At 56.7% G+C, this 20,882-nt stretch overlaps 1 protein-coding gene across 2 annotated transcripts; it reads left to right on the top strand.

Moving 5' to 3' along the window:
- Positions 1–627: 627 nt before the first annotated feature.
- LOC307060700 (casein kinase I) lies at positions 628–20,148 on the top strand (the record flags this gene model as incomplete). Of its 2 annotated transcripts, XM_079715354.1 has the most annotated exons (10): positions 628–703; positions 9,412–9,522; positions 9,663–9,811; positions 11,131–11,359; positions 12,390–12,560; positions 13,872–14,020; positions 18,121–18,313; positions 18,413–18,552; positions 19,151–19,216; positions 20,103–20,148. In XM_079715354.1, 9 exons carry the CDS (start codon positions 628–630, stop codon positions 19,181–19,183), a joined length of 1,251 nt encoding a protein of 416 aa, XP_079571480.1. In that variant the 3' UTR covers positions 19,184–19,216; positions 20,103–20,148. The 2 variants fall into 2 exon arrangements, with proteins under 2 accessions (XP_079571480.1, XP_079571481.1); XM_079715355.1 differs by lacking the exons at positions 18,121–18,313; positions 18,413–18,552; positions 19,151–19,216; positions 20,103–20,148 and adding exons at positions 14,599–14,702; positions 14,803–15,169.
- Between the last annotated feature and the right edge of the window lie 734 nt (positions 20,149–20,882).

Raw genomic sequence — 20,882 nt, 5'->3', positions numbered from 1 at the left:
CTGTGAAGACCTGGCCTCCAATTCTTGGTGCTGGAAGCTGGAGGCCTGGGGTAAGGATGGGGGCACGGGGATCCTGTCAGTCCTGATGGGGCTGAGGAACTCCTTTGGGGACAGTTCAAGCTGTCCTCCTATCCCTGGAGGTTGGAATTTGCTGGTGGTTGCCATGGCCGCACCCCCAGGGTGATCAGCTCCTGCATCCCACCTCCCCATCACCCCCTTTGTCCTTGATTTCCCTTTCAGAGTCTTTGCCCATTGTGACTGGCCTGCCCCTGAGAGGCTGCTGTCGGAGGGTCCCTGAATGAGTATCCCCCGAGGAGATGCTTGCTTTGCTCTTTCCTCCTGGGCCTTGTCTCTAGTCCCCCTTCTGCCTGGCTACACTGACACCTGTTCTAATAGCCTCACCACAGGTGGAGGCTCTTGGGCTACCTGACACCTGGTTGCTCTTAGGCAAAGCAAGGCCAAATCCCTTCCTGGACGGTGGGAGGGAGGATGGTGGTGTCCCAAGTTTCTCGTGGCTTTGCCTGACCTTTGGTGGCGGAAGAGTGGGCTCCGGGGGCTAGGCCCCCTTCCCAGCTTCCCTCTTCTCTGACCCTGTGTTTCTGCTTACTTTTGCAGCAAGAGTGAACCATGGAGCTACGTGTGGGGAATAAGTACCGCCTGGGCCGGAAGATCGGGAGCGGGTCCTTCGGAGATATCTACCTAGGTGAGTGTTTCTGGCTCCAGCTCAGTGGCTCTGGAGCCCCTGGGACAGCCCTGGGGACTAGGAGGAAAGATGCCAACATTTCATGCTCTGAAGTCAGAACATGGCTCTGGTGGCATGTTTTGGTCATTTTGTCCCCAGAGCCATCCCAGGTGGGGAGGGAAGCAGCAGGCTGGGGGTGAGGCAGGCCGACGGGCTCCTCAGTCAGGGCAGGATGGGGTGCCCACTTGCTGCAGTCCGGGCAAAGGAGGGTATTTTTAACTCTGGTTTCTAGCTGCAGATGAGCTGGGTCTCCAGCTGGGCGTGGGAAAACCCAGGCTGGGTTAGCACCCCTGTCTCTTGTCTCCTGGGGGAAGGATGCTGGTGGACAGAAGAAGCTTGAGCAAGCTGATTGCTCCCAGCTAGGCCCCCTCCCTGTGGTCCGGCCTCTTGGAATTCATCCCAGGAAGGCTTCGGAATGACGCAGGCTCTCCTGTAACCTCAGGGCCGGGGCGGGGGGCGGTCTTAGCTTTTAGGATCTCTCTCCCTGGATGTGCTTCCTGTTGAAAGTCTGAGTTTGCTCTCTTGTTGTTGATTAAACAAATCACTGACATCTCACCCCGTCCTTGACCAAGGAGAATGCCCCTTTCTCAGCTGCCCTGGGGGCGTGGGGCATGCGGCCCTTCCTTGGCAGTTGTTGGTCTGGAGGGGAGAGATTGTGTTGGTAATCGTGAATTGGAGTTGTTAGAGCAAGGTGGCAGCCCCTGGGGTTTCTCCCCATTCCTGTCCCTGTGCCCTTGGAAGCATCTGTGCCTCTGTTTCCCTCCTGGGAAAAGAACAATAAGTCATTTCTGTCCTGGGAAGAGGAAACTGACAGGTCAGTGTGCCGTGCTTGTTGCTTCAGAACTCGGGGGTTTCTCTTACTCAGTGATCTGGGTCCCTTCCCTCTTAGGGTATGAAATCTGCTGCTCAGTGAGCTGCCCCTTCCCCATCAGAGGGGAGGGGGACATGTATGCCCACATTCTCTGGACAGTACTCAGGCTGGGCTGGGCCCTGTTTGAATGCCGTCTTCCCTCACAACAGCCTCTAGAGATGGTGCCGAGCTGTCCCTGCTTCACACGTTGAGACAGGGGCAGCACGATCAAGTTGGCCACCGAGGCTTCTCTCCAAAACTAGAAAAGACAGGGAATTCCCTGGTGGTCCAGTGGTTAGGACCCCGCACTTTCACTGCCAAGGGTGCGGGTTTGATCCCTGGTCGGAGAACTAAGATCCCGCAAGCCGTGTGGCATGGCCAAAAAAGAAAAGAAAACAAACAAACAAAAAAACTAGAAAAGGCAAACTTTCTACCCACAGCCCTCCACAGGAGTGAGAGTGTAGAGGACAAAACGTGGGAGAGAGCCATCAGACCTGGCTTTGTGCGGTTGGTGAAGTTTGTGTGATACTGATGCCTGGCCGACTAAGGACTTTCATGAGGCACAAGTGAAATGGGCGCGTGGGAAAGCATCTTTTAAACTGTAAAGTGCCAGCCAGATGTGCAGGTCATTGTCAGACACCTAGTAGATCACCCTCCTGTAAGCACTGCAGAGCTCAGAACAGAGGGAAGGAACAGTGCAGGCTGGAGCTGTTTGAAAGGTTTGCTCTGTGACTGAGCTCCTCTCGGGGGAGGCGGGGAGGTGTTGGGTTGTGTCCACACCTTCTCGCTCCAGCGCCCAGCACGTGGGGGCTCAGTGAAGGCCTTTCAAATGAACGAATGAGGAAATGGGGGCTGAGGAAATGGGGGCTGTGACGTGCAGAGGCCTGTGAAGCGGCTTCACTTATGGCAGGAGAGAAGAAGGTGGGGGTATGGGGGCAAGTTCAGGTCCCCAGTCTATTTCTCATGTGCTGTGTGACCTGGGATAAGTCACTTTCTCTCTCTGAGCCTCAGCATTCTCATCTGTGAAAGGGGGTGCCCCTCTCCTTACTGTTTGTGAAATTGGGGTGGGTATAAAGGACCCTCTTATCATGGAGGCTTTGGGCTCAGGACTGAAGCCTGGAGCCACTGGCTTGAGGGCAAAGGGCAGGAAGAGGCAGCTTTTGGCTGATGCATACCTGCTCCTAGACAACACCCAGCCCCAGGCCTTCTCTTTGCAGAAGGGAAACTGAGGCCCATAGATGGAGGGGCAACCCAAGGTCATTCAGAAAGTCAGTGTCCCTGATCCATGTGGTGGGACCTTGCTGGGGGCACTACTTCCTGTTTATCCAGTAATCATCTAGTTCATTTTTAAAAATATATATTTATTTATTTATTTTTGGCTGCATTGGGTCTTCGTTGCTGCGCGCGGGCTTTCTCTAGTTGCGGCGAGTGGGGGCTACTCCTTGTGGTGCGCGGGCTTCTCATTGCGGTGGCTTCTCTTGTTGCGGAGCATGGGCTCTAGGCGCATGGGCTTCAGTAGTTGCGGCTCACGGGCTCAGTAGTTGTGGCTTGCGAGCTCTAGAGCACAGGCTCAGTAGTTGTGGCTCACGGGTTTAGTTGCTCCGTGGCATGTGGGATCTTCCCGGCCCAGGGCTCGAATCCGTGTCCCCTACATTGGCAGGCGGATTCTTAACCACTGTGCCACCAGGGAAGCCCCCATCTAGTTCATTTTAAAAACTAGGTCCGGGTTTACTCCTCTTTGTACAGGCTTTGGAGTAAATTCTACCAGGGTTTAGGTACTGGCGTTTCTTTTCCTCACTGTATGCCCTTGAGCAAGTGATGACCTCTGCCAGCCTTGGGTTCCCCATCTGTAAAATGGAGTTGCGAGGCCTCGAGGGTGGTGAGAAGTAGTGAGATCACAGCATGCAAAAACTCTGCACATGCTCGGCCCTGCAGTGGTGCTTCTATGTTGTGTCCCCCAACCCTCAGTCTTGGTTAGGATTTACTACTGTCAGGAGCTGGGTCCCTTTGGGCCTGAGTTGGGGGGTAGGGAGCTGGTTCTCTGCTGACTGTCCAGCCTTCGCTGGCTGCACAGGCCTCGGGGACCCTGGCCTGATGCAGTGTCCTGCCAGCTCCTTCCTGGGCCCCTCTCGCTGGTGTGGGGATGGTAGTGATTGTAGGGCCTCCCTGGCTGGCCTCACTGGCTCCCTTTGTTCAAAGCTCTGGCCACATTCTTGTCACTGGTGCCAGTGCCAGGGCCTGACTCCAGATGGCCTCTGCAGGTGGGGCTGGGCGCGGCCTCCAGGCCCTGCTTTCCAGGATCGACTGAAGGCGAGCACATTTGTGGATGTGGCCGCAAGGGCTATACTCCTCTTCCAGCCCCTCCTCCCTCTCCCCTCGGCATCATGCGGGGCCAGCTCTGGTAGGGCCTCACCTTGGCTGCATGGGGTCCGGAAGTGGCCGAGCCTGTGCCACCCACTCTAGCAACCGCTGGCCATGTGCCTCAGGAGCTCTCTAGACCTCGTAGTCTCTGGTCCTCAGTTCCAGATGGGGGAAGGAGCGGTGCACCCCAGCGGGTGATGGTGTGGGTACTGCCCACCTTCAGCCCAGCCCGGTCCCTGATTGTACTGTCTGTGAGTGTCCAAGTGAGCCCCCGCTTGAGCTTGATCACCCCCCTCCCCACCTTGAACTTGCCAAGGTCCCAGACCCTCTAGGGCTGGCCAGGTCTGAGCCCTTCTCTACATCCACGTTTGTTTTCCACACTGTCTCGTCCCCCCACAGGGCTGCTCGTTCTCCTAGGGGCCACCTCTGCTGCCTTTGCCTGGCACTTTTCACTTAATCAAAGTTATCCTTTGTTGTTCCCACGGAAGGTGAGCTGAGCTCCTCCAGGGCAGGGCTGCCTCAGGTGGCCCAGGGCTCTGCCCCAGCCAGTTCTGTGTGACCTCAGGCCAGTTACGTATCCTCTCTGAGCCTCAGGTCAGTGGTTGTGAGAAGTGAGGGAGGTCAGAGAGAAGACTGGCAGCTTCCTGGTAGAGTTCAGAGGCAGTGCAGGGGTCTGGTGGTGGTGGGACCCGTAGGCAGCTGTGACAGCTTTCCAGCAGTTGGTTGGGGTCAGAAGCCTTTGCCTAACAGCTTAGGTCCCTGTTCAGGGAAGTTGTGTGGCATTTGGTCATTGACCTTTGGTGTCTCCGTTTCCTCATATGATACAAGCAGTAGTACTGGCAGGATGGTGTAAGAGCTCAAGGGGACGAAGGGCTCTTCCCCTCCACCTCCCCATTTCGGGAAGGGACGTTCTCCCGGCACCTCTGCTCCCTGCGCAATCTGCTGAGTCATAAGTGCTGAAGGCCCTGCATCATCCAGTGTCTCTTGGTCTCTTCCCCCTGCCTGGGCGGGGCCGCCATCGTCTGGACAATTGCAGCAGCCTCCTTCCGGGTCCCACCCCCCACCCACCCACCTCAAGTCCTCTCTGGTCCTTTCTAATACACCAGTGGGTCTCAGCAAGGGGAGGGAGGCCAGATTTTGTCTCACAGGGGACGTTTGGCAAGGTCTGGAGACATTGTTGGTTGTTTCACCTCAGCGTGGGGGTGTGCTGCTGGCAGCTAATGGGTAGAGTCAGGGATGCTGGTAGACACCCTGCGGTGTACAGGACTGCCCCAGAGCAGAGAGTCAGCAGTGCCCTGTAATAAGGCATCGATGCCTGGCCCCTGGAGTCTCAGGCTGATGGCCAGGATCATAGCTTGGCATTTGAGCCCCTTCCCATCTCCCCCTGACTCACCTCTTCCACTGTCTTCAGCCACCTCGAGCTCCAGCTGCACCAGACCACCCAGCGTTCACTGCACCCACTCCTGTCGGGCCTTTGCACATGCTGTGACCACAGTCTGGGATGGTCCTGCTCACACAGCAGGAGCCCTTGCAGCCTTTCCTCCCACTGCATGGCCAGTGGACTGCAGTGAGCCCCAGCTCCCCCCAACCCCCATCCCCATCCTCACTGTCGCCTGGAAACGTGTGAGGCTCTCCCCAGTGATGAGTTTTGACGTGTCAAAAACACTTTACAGTTTGCAAAGCACTTTCTCTCCCATTGCTCACTGGATTTGGGAATCCACTTTCTTTTTTTTTTTTTTTTAAGTTTTAAGTGGTTCAGAAATGAAAACACAAAATCAAAAACCAAAACACAAAAGCATGCTAAGTGAAAGAAGCCTGTCACAAAAGATCACATATTCTATGATTCTATTTATATGAAATATCAGGAGTAGGCACGTCCATAGAGACAGAAAGTGGATTAGTGGTTGCCTAGAGCTGGGGCGTTGGGGGAGATGGGGAGCGACCACTAAGAGATGCAGGTGTTTTGGGGATGGTGAAAGTGTTCTAAAATTGATTGTGGTGTTGGTTACATGACCTTGTGAATATACTGAAAACCACTGAATTGTACACTTTAAAGAAGTAATTGTGTAGAATGTGAATTATATCTCAACAACGGTGTTGAAAAAAATGACAGGATGTAACATGGTATCAGAGAAATGTCCTTTTCCCCTCCTGTCCTGATCCAACCCTGCCCAGTCTTGACTGGTTTCTTATGTTCCTTTTGAGTGTTTCTTTATGTTGATACAAACAAACACAGATACATATTGTTTCCCCAGTTTTTTTTTTTCTTTAACCACTGAAAGAAGAGCATATAATACATACTGTTCTGTACTTTGCTTTTTCACTTCCTGTATCTTTGAGATCTTTCCACTTCTGCACCGAGAGAGCTTCCTCATTCTTTCTCCATTGTGTTCCGTTTTATGGATGGGCCTTTCTTTATTTAACCAGTCCCCACTGCTGGACATTTGGGTTGTTTCCAAGCTTTTACTGTTGCAAACAGCCTAAGTGGACAGCCTCGTCCAGGCCTTCTTTTGCACTGTGCGAGGGTATCGAGTAAAGTCCCCGGAGTGGGAGCTGGAGGGAGCCAAGAGGCCTTGCAGCCAGGCTTCCCCAGTTCACACGGGGACCGCTGGGGAGGAGTGACCCCTCCCACCGAGAGCGCAGGCTAGCTTGGGTGGACATGGTCTTTTAATATTTATTTATTCATTTATTGTGGCTGCTCTGGGTCTTGGTTGCGGTACTCGGGATCCTTAGTTGCAGCATGCCTGTGGTACCTAGTTCCCCGACCAGGATCGAAACCGGGCCGTCTGCATTGGGAACTCGGAGTCTACCCACTAGACAACCAGGGAAGTCCCTGAGTGAGCCATTTTTATACTAATGATTTCTTTCCTTCTCTGTGAAGTGTGTGTTTGAATCCTTTACCCTATTTCCTATGGAGTCATTGGTCCTTTTCCTACTGCTTTGTAGGTGCTCATTATCTATTAGTGTGATGTTAGCGCTTTGCTATTGATAAGAGTGTGCACTGTTTCTTAGAACTTTGTTTCTGGTGTTTTTGCCATGGAGGGGGATTCCTTTTTTGGAAGAGGGAAGGGAGCCTTTTTTTTTTTAATTTAATGGCTTCTGGATTTTAAGTCAGGATAAAAGGCCTTGCCTACCCCCAAATTAAAAGGCAGTGCTCCTTTCTTCTAACATCTCATTGTTTTACTTTTTTATTAAATGTATAAAACATGTGCATGGTATAAGGCATCCTTCCCAACACCCAGTTGGAGGGGGACTTGCCTGTCACCTTGAAGGCCCCTGGTACCCCATCCCGTCCCGCCCTCTGCTTCCCCCACACAGAGGTAACCACTATCTTGACATTTTAAGTTATTCTCTTCTGTTAGTTTTATCGCATGTTTATATCCCTAAACTATATACATTTCAGTGTTGTGTGTTTTGAATTGAGACCATTAGAACTGTTCTTGCATCCTTCTGTCTCTTCCTTCCTCTATTTTTTTTTCCCTTAAATTGAGGTGAAATTCACACAACATGAAATTAACCATTTTAAAAGTACACAAGGGCCTCCCTGGTGGCGCAGTGGTTGAGAGTCCGCCTGCCGATGCCAGGGGATACGGGTTCGTGCCCCGGTCCGGGAGGGTCCCATATGCCGCGGAGCGGCTGGGCCCGTGAGCCATGGCCGCTGAGCCTGCGCGTCCGGAGCCTGTGCTCCGCAACGGGAGAGGCCACAACAGTGAGAGGCCCGCGTACCGCAAAAAAAAAAAAAAAAGTACACAAGTTAGTGGTATTTAGTACAGCCCCAGTGTTGTGCGACCACCATCCCTACCTAGTTCCAAGGCATTTTCATCACCCAGAAGAAAACCCTGCACCTATTAAGCAGGCCCATCCTATTTCCCCCTGCCCCCAGCCTGTGGCAACCACCAGTCTACTCTTTGTCTCCATGGATTCATCTGTTCTGGACATTTCATATAATGGAATCAGACAGTATTTATTTGCCCTTTGGTGTGTGGCTTATTCACTGAGCATAGTGCTTTTAAGGTTCATTGATGTCACAGCATGTGTCAGTGCTCCATTCCTTCTCAGGGACAGGCAGGGTGGCTCTCCATGCCTCTTTTGATGGACATTCAGGTGTCTCCACCTTCTGGCTCTTGTGAACGGTGCTGCTCCTTGCTCTCTGCCCTCAGGGTTCAGACGCTGAGAGCCACCCGCTTAGCCATCCTTCCACTGCGTGTGGCGTCCCCAGGGTGCTTGCACCGCCCTGTAGCCATCCTCCTGGTGCTGGACTTTGTGGTCTTTGTTGCTGTGCAGGTCCTTTCGTGTCCTCCCAGTGCTCACGCTTCTGAAGGGCATACACTTGGGAGTGGACTGGCTCGGCCAAGGGTTTGTGTGTGTTCAGCTTTACCAGGTAGAGGCCAACCTGGTTTCCGAAGTGGTTGAGCCAACTTACACTCCGATTTTTTCCCCCAAACTATATTTTGCTCCACTTCGGACTTCCGGTGCGTGCTGTGAGCTGGGCTGTCTTTTCTCAGATGCCAGTTCTTCCAAGGACGTTTGTTGCATAGCCCCATCTCGTCCCCTGATTTGAGGTGCCGGCTTTATCCTGCCTGTCCTCAGTTCTTCCAGTCGTTGTGCCCTCCTCCGGACTTTCTCTGTTGTCTGTGTGCTAAGACTCCACCGTTTCGTTGTGGCAGCTACAGTCCCGCTTGGCCCCAAGAAGGAGCCGGCCTCTCAGCCTAGCCCCCAGCCCTCCAAGTCAGCCCACCCATTACTGTAGCTGGGGAAACTGAGGCCAGGTGCAGCGGGGATTTGGGTCTGTCTTTTTTTTTTTTTTGCGGTATGTGGGCCTCTCACTGTTGTGGACTCTCCTGTTGCGGAGCACAGGCTCCGGACACGTAGGCTCAGCGGCCATGGCTCACGGGCCCAGCCACTCCACGGCATGTGGGATCCTCCCGGACCGGGGCACAAACCCGTGTCGCCTGCATTGGCAGGCGGACTCTCAACCACTGCGCCACCAGGGAAGCCCTGGGTCTTCTTGAGACAGACAGCCTTGCCTCCTTCCCTTCTCTCCTCCTCAGCCCCACACCCCACTGACCTCACCTCTCTTCAGCTCGGGAGTCCTCAGTAGCTCCCACGCCCCGGGATGAAGTTCCCCTTAGTGGTCTGTGAGCGTTTTTTGGCTGTGCCCTGACCCCCCTCGCATCCAGCCTTCCTGCTGCCCCAGCCTCCGGTTCTCTGAATGGTCCATAGCCCTCACCTCCTTCCCCTGGCACGAGCTGCAGCTATGGCTCTCCCCTCCCACCCAGGCTGGGTCGGGTGCCTGCTCTGTGTCCCACAGTCCCTCCGCTTCCCTTGGATACAGTGCCGGGCCCTCTGCACAGCCTCCCCCAAGGGGCGCTGAGCTGCTCAGGGGCAGACACTTGGTTGGTCGTGGTCTGGTGCTGCCTGCCCAGCTGAGTGTGACCCCAGTCCTTGCCCCTGGCAGGTGCCAACATCGCCTCTGGTGAAGAAGTTGCCATCAAGCTTGAGTGTGTGAAAACGAAGCACCCCCAGCTGCACATCGAGAGCAAGTTCTACAAGATGATGCAGGGGGGAGGTGAGGGCTGGAGGGGGCTGGCGGGGGGCGGGGGCCTGAGGAGCACTGTGCATGTGCCATGTGCCTGCGCACGTGGGAGGGGCCCTGGGCCTGGGCGGGGTGGGGCTTGACTGCCCCTGACAGCCCTGCGTCCCCCACAGTGGGAATCCCGTCCATCAAGTGGTGTGGAGCCGAGGGTGACTACAACGTGATGGTCATGGAGCTGCTGGGGCCCAGCCTCGAGGACCTCTTCAACTTCTGCTCCCGCAAGTTCAGCCTCAAGACGGTGCTGCTCCTGGCCGACCAGATGGTGAGTCCTCCACCTACCCACTCGGGCTGGGGACTGGCCTCCCAGCTTCCCTTCCAACCTCCTCTGCCCCGTCGTGCCAGTGGGCACTGGGTCCCCAGCTGGAGGATGCTGGAGCAGGAGGCAGTGACAGCGACGTAGGACAGGCCTGGTTCCTGGGCCAGGACCACGGGACCTTGACCAGCAGCCATGGTTGGGGGGTAGGTAAGGAGTGGGTATTAAAATGCAGGCTCCCAGTTTCCATTCCAGACCTGCTCGGTTGGGCTTCCGGGGAAGGCCTGGGACTCTGCCCTCAGGTGAGTGTAAAGCCTGTGGTCACACAGACCTGGGTCCTGTCCCTGTGGGGTGACTGTAGGTGAGCTGCTGGGCTTCAGTCTCCTCAGGAGCGTCTTCCCTTTGCTGGGTTGTTGTGCGGTCACCCTGGGACGCCACACGGTGCCTGGACCAGAGCAAGAGCCCACGGACAAGCAGTGCTTAGGTCCTCAGTCCCTTTATAAGTTCAAGGGAGGAAAATTTTAGAAAAAGAAAATTAAAAAAGCATAGAATTCTAGCCCTGGAATGATACATGGAGATCTTGTTACATAGGGGTCTGTAGCTGTGGCTGCCCTGCAGAACGTCTGCAAACATCCTCCAGTTTTAGGCTAGATGTGTGTGTGCAGAGGAGGGTTGTCAGATTCTCATAGGACGGGAGACTCAAGAAGGGTTTGGGAAACACTCAGAAGCCTGAGGCCCAGGGAGGGGACCAACCTGCCAGAGGACCTATTGTGTGCATATATGTTAATTTAAGTTTCTAACACATTGTTTAAAGGAAGACCAGGGCCTGTGTGTCCGCCTTCCTTTGGTGTCCTCTGGAAGCCAGGGGACAAATCCTGTCCGTGTGCTCCATCTCTGTCACCCCTGCCAAGTTCAGCGTTCACTGGTGCTCCTGTTCCCCCCAGTCTGGTTGCCAGAACAGCCTTCGAAATGCCTCTTTGGTCCCTTGAGGGCCTCTCATGTCCTCAGTGGGTGTAGCGCCAGGCAGGTGAGGCCTGAATGCCTTTCTGGGCTTCATTTCTAGATCTTGCCATTCGCTTTCCTGCCTTGCTCTCTTTCCTTTGTTACGGCGAACTTGATGAACTCTTCCTTCAGAGTTCCTCTCTACTGTCACTTCCTCCAGGAAGCCTTCCATGACCTGACCCTTGAAATCATCATACATGGTGATTGCAGGCTGATCTGGCCCTCCCCCACAACCCGTGGCAGGGACCATGGATGTGTTTTCCATCTGTACGGCCCCAGCCCCTCTGTGGAACATGTGCTGAACGACTTGCTCTCCCCTCCCCCAGATCAGCCGCATTGAGTACATCCACTCCAAGAACTTCATACACCGGGACGTCAAGCCCGACAACTTCCTCATGGGGCTGGGGAAGAAGGGCAACCTGGTGTACATCATTGACTTCGGCCTGGCCAAGAAGTACCGGGACGCCCGCACCCACCAGCACATCCCCTACCGGGAAAACAAGAACCTGACTGGCACTGCCCGCTACGCCTCCATCAACACCCACCTGGGCATCGGTGAGTGAGCGAGGCCCAGGAGCAGAGGACACCCATAGGCTGCTGGCCAGGGCCCTGGCTTTCCTTCTGCAGCCTGGGTTTATCCCCCTGGCTGGCCGCACAGGCAGGTCTTCTCTTTCACAAGAAGAGCTGTGGGGTGCCGAGGACCTACCCTCTCGTGCCTTACTCATCCCCGCAGCAGCCTTGGTGCGCGAGGTTGTTTCCCCATTTTTTTATTTTTTATAAATTTATTTATGTTATTTATTTACTTTTGGCTGCCTTGGGTCTTTGTTGCTGCACGCAGCCCTTCTTTAGTTGCGGCAGGCGGGGGCTACTCTTCATTGTGGTACACGGGCTTCTCATTGCGGTGGCTTCTCTTGTTGCAGAGCATGGGCTCTAGGCGCACGGGCTTCAGTAGTTGCGGCACGAGGGCTCAGTAGTTGTGGCTCGCAGGCTCTAGAGCGCAGGCTCAGTAGTTGTGGCACAAGGGCTTAGTTGCTCTGTGGCATGTGGGATCTTCCCGGACCAGGTCTCGAACCCGTGTCCCCTGCACTGGCAGGCGGATTCTTAACCACTGCGCCACCAGGGAAGCCCTGTTTCCTCATTTTTACGGGTGAGTAATGCTGGCTAACCGTGTGACACAGGTCGCTTAAGGTCATACAGCTTAGCAAGTGCCAAAGTCAGAACTGACCCCGGCCCTGTCTGATGCCACTGCTTGAGCCTTATCCGTAGGGTGGGCCAGGCAAGGAGGCCCCAGGGTGCCTACTGCATAGTTGCTGAATGAATGAGAGCCTGAGCTGGAAAAACTAGGCCTAGGTTGTGTTGGAAAAGCTCAGCCTCAGGCCCCTTCTCTGTAGAAGGGGGTGATAACAGTGCTTGTTTGTAGTGGGTCTGCAGCAAGCCAGCATGTGACAAGGGGGGGCTCGTGCTGGGTGCACAGAGGGGGTTGTTCCCCTCAATCAAGGAGCATGTCCTGGAGAAAGGGGTCCTGACTCCCGCCAGCCGGGAGCCCAAGTGGACCCTGCCCCTCACCTCGTCCTTGACTCTGCAGAGCAAAGCCGTCGAGATGACCTGGAGAGTCTGGGCTATGTGCTCATGTACTTCAACCTGGGCTCCCTGCCCTGGCAGGGCCTCAAAGCGGCCACCAAGCGCCAGAAGTACGAGCGGATCAGCGAGAAGAAGATGTCGACGCCCATTGAGGTCCTCTGCAAAGGCTACCCCTGTGAGTAGCCCAGTGGGGCAGGTGGTTAGCCTGGGACCCCTGAGGCCCCTTCTGAGGGGCAGACGAGACCACACAGAGCCTGTCCTGGGCTACCACTGCCTGGCAGCAGAACGTCAATCACAGGCTCTGCCATGTTCAGGCATAGCTAGGATGCCTGGCTGGTAAATACCGAGTGTCCCCAACCCACACTCTGGCCTCACCTCGTAAGGGCTGAATGTCAGGAAAACCTCCAGACCTTCCTCTTCCTGGGAGTCTCCTTCACTAGTCTTACGCCACACTTCACTTCTGACACTTCTGGTCACCAAAGGTCTGGGGTTCTTTTCCCCTCAGCAAGCAATTCTCTGACACCAGCCGGGTGTCCTAGAGTTTAACTCAGTTCCGACACTATCTCCCTGGAGGTAGTGTCAGATCCCACAGCATTACGGGCTCAGTCCCACAAGGCTGTTCGCACCACACTTCAGATGCCAGTCATGAGTCCAGGTTGCCACCTGTGCGTCTGACTGATTGGCTATAAATAAATCTGAGGTTCCCATGATTCCCCCCTTGGGTTTGATTAATTTGGCTAACAGAAGTCAGGGAAGTACTTACTTATGTTTACCAGTTTATTAAAGGATGTGGTAAAGGATACAGATGAACAGCCAGTTGAAGAGATCTGTAGGATGAGGTTTGGGAGGGTCCCGAAAGCAGGAGCTTCTGTCCGCGTGGAGTTGGGGTGTGTCACCCTCCTGATGTGGATGTGTTCACCAGCTGGGAAGCTCTCCAAACCCCATGCTATTGGGATATTTATGGAGGCTTCATCACGTCGGCACAGGTGATCATTGACTCCATTGCCAGCCCCTCTCCCTTCTCTAGAGAAGTGGGTAGGGCTGAGGGCTGGAAATTCCGAGCTTCTAATCATGGATTGGTCTTTCTGCTGACCTGCCCCCATCCGGGAGCCCTAACGCAGAGTCTCCTCCTTAGAGCAAAAGGTGCTCCTACTGCTCTCACCACTTAGGCAGGTACAAGGGCTTTAGGGGCCCAGGGGCAGGAACCAATATATATATTTCCTATTGTCTCACAAGAGTCCTCTCTTGCCTCTGATTTTCAGAGGAGGAAATGGAAGTTTTCCTCCTGTGGCTTAGAGTTCCCATCGGGCTCTTGACAGGCTGAAGTTCATGGATTGTTGTAGGGAGGATGGCCTCTGGGACCTCATCTTGACCCCTCTTAGATCAGACGTATCTGTAGGGACGGTGGCTGGGTGGGACAGCGCCGGCTGCTGGGGGCCCTGGGAGCATGGGCCTCATGGTGGCGCCTTCTGTCCCCCTCCACCAGCTGAGTTCTCAACATACCTCAACTTCTGCCGTTCGCTGCGGTTCGACGACAAGCCCGACTACTCCTACCTGCGCCAGCTCTTCCGCAACCTCTTCCACCGTCAGGGCTTCTCCTATGACTATGTCTTCGACTGGAACATGCTCAAATTCGTGAGTCACCTGGAGGCCGAGGCGGGCTTGGGGGACTGGACTGGGAAAGCCAACGTGACCCCGTAGCGGGCGGGGCTCCCGGAAGATGGGAGCTGTGAGCCGGACGGTGCAGGTGACGTCACCGGGGTCCCGGAGCCCCCGTTCTCCTCCCACTCCAGCGTCATCTGTGCTGACGGCATGTGCTGCTGCGGTCAGCGGGGCCCCGGCGGGGCACCACCTCCCACCAGACCCGAGAGGGCCTGTTTGGGCCTCGAGTCCATCCTGGGCGCCTGGATGGGTGGGGCCCGGATGGCTCTGGTGGGCCGCCCTGCTGTCTTGATCGTGGCCTACACCATCCTGCTCTTGTTGCTCTGCACATCCCAGGTGGCGGCCTTCACTGAGGCCCCCTTGGCCAGCCTGGACCCCTTCATTGTGGTTTCCTTCTTCCTGGTCATGGGACCCTGGGTCTTGCTAGGCGCCTCCTCTCTCTCTCTCTCAAGAGTCTTGGGGGTGGGGTGGGGAGAACTGTTGGTCAGCTGGGCCTAGAGCTCCGGAATCTGTGAAATCCTATGTCTTGTTTCCCGTCTCTTCTGGAAAAGGGGGCTTCCTCGAGCCAGGCTCAGCCCCGTGACAGCGACGCTATTGCACTGCCCAGGCCCCGCCCCTCTGCCTGTGCCAGGTCCATGTACCCACCCACGTACTGGTAAGGACCCTCTGAGACCTGGCCTCTCCAAGACTTATACCGCTTGGCGGGGTGAGCACAAGAGGCTGAGCCCCTGCTCTGCTCTCTCTGTCCCTTCCAGGTGCCTGGCACCCCTGGGCACCCAGGACCCTCCAGGTAGGCCCATGGAGGAGATGGAGGAGCTGCCCCCCCCAAACTACTGGCCTGTGGTCTGGACCTCAGGGCCCCAGTTCTGACATCCCCAGGTTGCCTGAGCCCACCGGGGCCAGGCCCAAGGAGATATCCCTTGGCATGGTGGGAGTACAGTGGAGAGGCATGACGGAGAAGGCCCTGCTGCGAGATTCTTGGGGACAAATTGGCTGCCTGATGAACAGAGCCTGAAGGAGGGACGATGTTCACGGCCCTGGAGGGGCCTGGTGGCAATGGGCCCCAGGAGCAGCCTCAACCAGACCCTGTCGGTGGCCTCTGTATCGAACCTGAGCTCATTAAACGCCCCTGCCTGTACTGCGTTCCGTCGTGGCGTGCCTCTTGGTGGGTGCCCTCGGCCTGCTCCACCAGATGCTCAGGACCGAGGCCTTGTTCTCCAGGACGCTGGGATCGGCACTTGGTCTTGTGCCCCTCCTCTCTCTGGCTCTCAAACAGTGGCCTGGTACTGTTCCCTAAGGAGTGGGGCAGAGGATGGGGGTCCCACAGGCTGAAGGGCCCCAGGGGTGAGAGATGGGCAGTGGGGCACCTTTCACCCCAGACCTTCCGGCTGGGAGCATAGCTGAGGGCCCGGGGCCAGCTCTTCTTGCCCCAGGGCACTGCTCAGGGCACTGGGCACCTGCTCATCCATGTAGAAAGTCATTCCTGAGCCTGGTTCTGGGCTGAGTTTGGCCCTTTTCTCAGTATAGCTCCAGGAATGGATTTTGCATCGTCCAGGCCTGTGCCCTCCAGTGTGGTAGCCACTGGCTACATGTGGCTGATTTTTAATTAAAATTAATTAAAGCTGAAAACGTACTTCCTCAGTTGCATTTGGCACATTTAAAGTTCTCAGGAGCCACAAGCAGCTGGCTAGTGGCTGCCATACCCAGCGAGGCGGATGTGAACATATCCATCATCACAGAAAGTTCTGTGGGACCTGCTACTCCAGATGGCTCCTCACAGAGCTTCTCATGGGACCATCCAGCCGACAAGATCTCGCCTCAAGCCAGGCCGGGAGCACGCTCTCCACCCATTGCTGGCACCCTGACCCCTCCCTGAGATTCCCTTAGAGACAGGCCCTGGACTCAGAAGCTGAGCAAAGGTGCCAACAGCCTTATCCTGCCCCGATCTCTGACTTGAGGGCCGTCATACTGGATAATTGGGCACCTTTGACCCCATCACCACTGAAGTGAGCTCAACCGCCTCCCGCTGCCCCTGGCAGAAGTATCTGCAGACACACGATGGAGACCTTCCACACTTTCACCTCGAGACCAAGCCCCTCCCACATCACCCCTCCCCCCCTGCAAGAAACCTTCATCAGCACCTACCAGCAGACTGGACACCATGCTGGACGCCGTGGGCCACAGACTCTTCCATGGGAAGGATCCTGCCCTTGACTGAGAATTTCCCTCCTTGGAGTGGCCACCTCGTATTGTTCGGCATCAGGGCCCTGGAATCCCCGGATACCTAGAGCCTGGGATGTTGCTCTCAGCACACAGAGCCACTGTGTTCCAAGGTCCAACTAGCTGGCCAGGTGGAAACGCGATACAGCCAAGGACAGGGGTCCATACGACACTGGTGAATGCTTGTATGACTTTGATGTTGACCTTTTTGTGTTTTCACGTGGGCAAATAAAAGCCAAGAGACCTCCCTGGTGTGCGTTTCTTGAGGCATCACTTGGGTTGGTTGGAAATGGGGAGAGTAGCTCACCTGAGCCTGCCGCAGGCCTGAGCCTCCTGAGGACACAAAGGGCAGGGGCTCCAGCCCTCCGCTCATCCACGGCCCCTGGGCTGTGCACCTCTGAGTGAATCACTTGGCTTCACTGAGCCTGAGTTTCTCCAACCAGGGAGTGAGTTCATACCTGCCTTGTAGGGTTGATGTGCCCTCTGCCCATGGGATGGGATGCTTAATGAGTGGGTGCTGCAGCTCATATCATAGGTTTTGCTGTGCTTCTGGCTGAGTCATTCTCTTTGCCAATCTGTAATTGAGTGGATGGGAACCCGGGGTGAGGACTGGAGGTCGGGAGATGGTTCCCTGGTGCTTACAGGCCTGCCTGGACAGGCTTGTGGGTGGGAGGACTGGGAATGTGCATCCCTAGAATGTTCTGCTAAGTCCTCTGGGGGTGCGGAGAGCAGAGCGGGACTGGGTGGCAGAAGCCTGGGTTCACACCCCAGCTCTGCTCTGAGCTGTGTGGCCCCAGGAGGGTCCTGAGGCCTCTCTGGGCCTTGGTTCTTCAGTAGGTTTCAGGGATCATTCTGATCCCCAGCTGCTATCTCCCGGAATTGCTTAAAGTCAAGGGCCACCCCCACCCCATCTCCCAAGGACAGCAGGGCCTCCTCCGCCAGTTCTCTGGGAGAGACAGGGTTGCAGGAGCCGCACCCTGTGGCCCATGAGCAGGCCCCCAACTCAGCCTGCAGCTCTCTCCACGGATGCAGCCCCCCTCATGCCAGCCCCCGCCCTTCCCTGTGGACGACCCCAAGACCAACTAGGTAACGCGGCCAGGCGCCGCTCCCATGCCGCACTCCTCTCTGGGCCTTCCTCCTTTCCTCCTGTACTGGGGGTGGCAGTGGCTGGATGGCAGAGCCCCCAGGGGCTCACGCACCCCTTCTGCCACAGCCTGCCTGCTGGGCCTCTTTTTCTTCCATGGGGCATCTAGCCCATTCCTTCTCCAGCTCCCATCCCAAGGCAGGCAGCATCTGTGTGGGTCCCCCGGGCCTCTTGGTTGTGGTCCCCACAGCACCTGCCAGAAGCCATTGCCAGGTCCAGGGTCAGGGGAAGAACAGCCCTTTGAAAAGATTCCCTGGTTAGGCACTGGGAAGCCTGGTTTGAGTCCTGGCCCCGCCTTCAGCTAGCCTTGTAACTCTCTCTCTGGGCCTCTGAACACCTGCCCTGCTGTATTTGGAAACCTTGAGGAGCTGGGGGCCCTCTGTACACGGAGGGGACCCAGGTTGGGAGGGCCACGGAGTACCCTTGGTTGTCCTGGGGCATGCGACCTCCCTCTGCTCCTCAGGTCCAGCTTCCTCCTTCCGGGCAGTTGTGTGGCTTTGTTTCTCTGTGCGGTGTGATCATGGGTCATTTCCAGATCTCTCGGGCTTCCTGCTTTGTGGGGAGGAGGTTGGACCAGAGGGTTTCTGAGATGCCGCTTCCCCAAGACGCCCACCTGGCCTGCTTCCCCCTGCTCTGACCCCAAGGGAGTGCCAGATCCCGGAGCACGCTGACCTCGCAGGGCTGACCAGGTCTCATCTCACACCCACAGGGTGCAGCTCGGAACCCCGAGGACGTGGACCGGGAGCGGCGAGAACACGAGCGTGAGGAGAGGATGGGGCAGCTCCGGGGGTCCGCGACCCGGGCCCTGCCCCCTGGCCCGCCCACCGGGGCCACCGCCAGTCGGCTCCGCAGTGCGGCCGAGCCTGTAGCTTCCACCCCTGCCTCCCGCATCCAGCAAGCTGGTGAGCAGACACCTTGGGCAGCGCATGGGGCCCGAGGGGGGCGCGGGGCGGCCAGGGCCCCAGATGCTGAGGGCAGCTTCCCCCCGCTTCGCCCTCCAGGCAATACTTCTCCCAGAGCGATCTCACGGGTGGACAGAGAGAGGAAGGTGAGCATGAGGCTACACAGGGGCGCACCCGCCAATGTCTCGTCCTCCGACCTCACTGGGCGGCAAGAGGTCTCCCGGATTTCAGCCTCACAGGTGAGCTGCCCTCACTCCAGCCCTTCTGTGCCTCACAGCCGAGCCAGGAGAAGTAACCGCCCCAGCAGGCGATAGAGCTGGAACCCAGCCCTCTGCCAGGGGCCCAGCCTGCGTGGGCGGCGGGGCGCTCACAGAGGAGGGGCTCGTGGTCCCTGCCATCAGTGAGCCCCTGCCGTCCCGGTCAGCACAGGATGGAGGGATGGGCGGACCCTGTCGGCTGGCCCCACTTAGGGGCCATGTTTGGGCTAGGAAAGTTGGGAAGGGGGAATCCGGGGTTGCCCAGGGAAAGGGTCCGGCAGATGTGGGCAGGAGACCTGCTCTGGGCCTCCTGCCTATGTTGGAGGAGTCTCAGCAGGACAGGGCACGGGCTGGGAGTCCAGCGGCTCCATTCATGTGTGGCCTTGAACAGCTGCTTTGCCGCTGGGGGCAGGGTTCTTATCTTACAAAACAGAGACATCCTGGGTCCTTGAGATCACGTACCCCTGCCCTTGGCTTGAGGGGCTTGGGTTGGGGGTGGGGCTCCACGGTGGGGAGAGACTTGCCAAAGTGCCGTGGCCAGCAGCTCACCCCTCCCACCTTTCTGTCTCCCTTCCCAAAGACAAGCGTGCCATTTGACCACCTCGGGAAGTGAGGAGGAGCCACCATCGGACCAGTATTTGCTTAGGTGAGCCGATGTCTGCTGCAGATGTAGCCCCATCGGGTCTGGAAACACGCATGGCCCCCTGGAGGAGCCCAGTGTGTGCTCTGAGCGGGCCTGGCCCACGCCAGCTAACTGCTGCTGGAAAACTCCCTCTTGCGTGGGGCAGTCCTCCATCCCCGCTTTGCCTTAACGATTCTGGAAGGTTGGTAGCAGGGACTGAGCCCGGGGCCCCACACCCCGACCTTCCTCAGGGCTTTAGCCTTGTCCCAGCCTCTGGGCTGTTAAACGCTTCATTCATGCAGAACACGTAAGACAGGGCCCTGGGAGTTTATCTGCTGTCAAAGAAGGCCTTGGTGGCCTCCACAAGCCCAGGAGAGGCCCTCTGGCTAGTGTGAGCCTCCAGGGAACTTGTGGCTGCCCGAGGCCTTGAGGTGAGGTGTCGCAGCTCTGCACTCGGGCCCCGCTTGGGAACCCACTTGGGGCTCCTTTGGTGGTTTGTAGGGGCATGTCAGAGCTCCCTGGGGAATATGTACATGGCTGGCAGCAGCTTACATTTCACAGGCTTGACCTCACACCAGGACATCTTGAGTACGATCTGCTTTGTGGAAATGTATTCCACAGGTAGCTCTGGGGCATAAATCGGGTTTTACCTTCGTCAGACCTCAGGCCCAGGAACCAGTCCATCTGTGGCAGGGTGGGGCAGGTGTGTGGCTGGGGGGGTGGCTGCTCACCAAAAAAGAGGGAGAGAGGTTCTGTGTCTTTTCTGTGAAAATGGAGCACCTACTGTGTGCCCCAGAGAGGGACCAGCTCAAAGCCTCGGGGGCAGGAAGACAGGAGCTGAAGGCCGCTGGCAGATGGGTTGCCAGAGGCAGATGTGCACCTGATCTGTCTTCTCTCTCCCCCTTTCTAGTGTCTTCACTGTATTTTCTTTTAAAAAAACAACAAAAAGATGGGGGAAAAAAAACCACTCGAACAAAAAGAGAAAAAAACCCAGCACAAAACCACCGATGGATTCTATTTCGATTCTTTTTTTTTTTTTCCTTTTTTTTTTTTTCTTTTTTTGCCAATGGCAAGAAGATGGGATGCCCTCGGCACAGAGGATCCTCGTCCCTTCACACTTCCCGCTGCCCACAGCCTTCAGGCTGCCAAACGCTCCCAGACATCAGGCTACACTTGGCGGACGCCACGGCCCTGCCACGGCCACCGCCTGGGAGGGGGACACTTCTGCACTGGAGCTGCAGCAGGTCCTCACGGGCCCTCAGGAGGTGGCCTGAGGAGCTGGGGGAATGGATTGGTTGGTCAGAGGCAGGTCCCACTGGGTGTCCATGAGCCTTGGGACCACGGGAGACGTGTGCAGCCCCACCCCCGAGATGACGGCCGCCGACTTTCTGTGTTGGGCTTTTGCCAGTGCCCCCCTCAGCGTTTGGGTTCCTTCTTTGCCTGTCCACAGAGACCTTGAGGAGGGGGTAGTGAGGCAGAGGGGCCAGGAGTCCTTGTGGGCGTGTGTGTATGTATCTGACCTGTATCTCCCAGGACAGCAGGTGTCCCGCCCACCTGCCAGGCCGACTTTGTGTTCTCATCCCCCTGACAAGGACATGGGGCTGGGCGGTGACCTCCATGTCCCTCAGGAAGGGCACAGAGGGTCTTTGACACCACCGACCCCTGAGACTGTCATCAGCCTGTGGTCCCC

The sequence above is a fragment of the Hyperoodon ampullatus genome, assembly GCF_949752795.1.
Source record: "Hyperoodon ampullatus genome assembly, chromosome: 11".
Lineage (NCBI taxonomy): Eukaryota > Metazoa > Chordata > Mammalia > Artiodactyla > Ziphiidae > Hyperoodon > Hyperoodon ampullatus.
The sequence above is the reverse complement of the archived record's forward strand: the minus strand, read 5'-3'. Positions and strand labels throughout refer to the sequence as shown.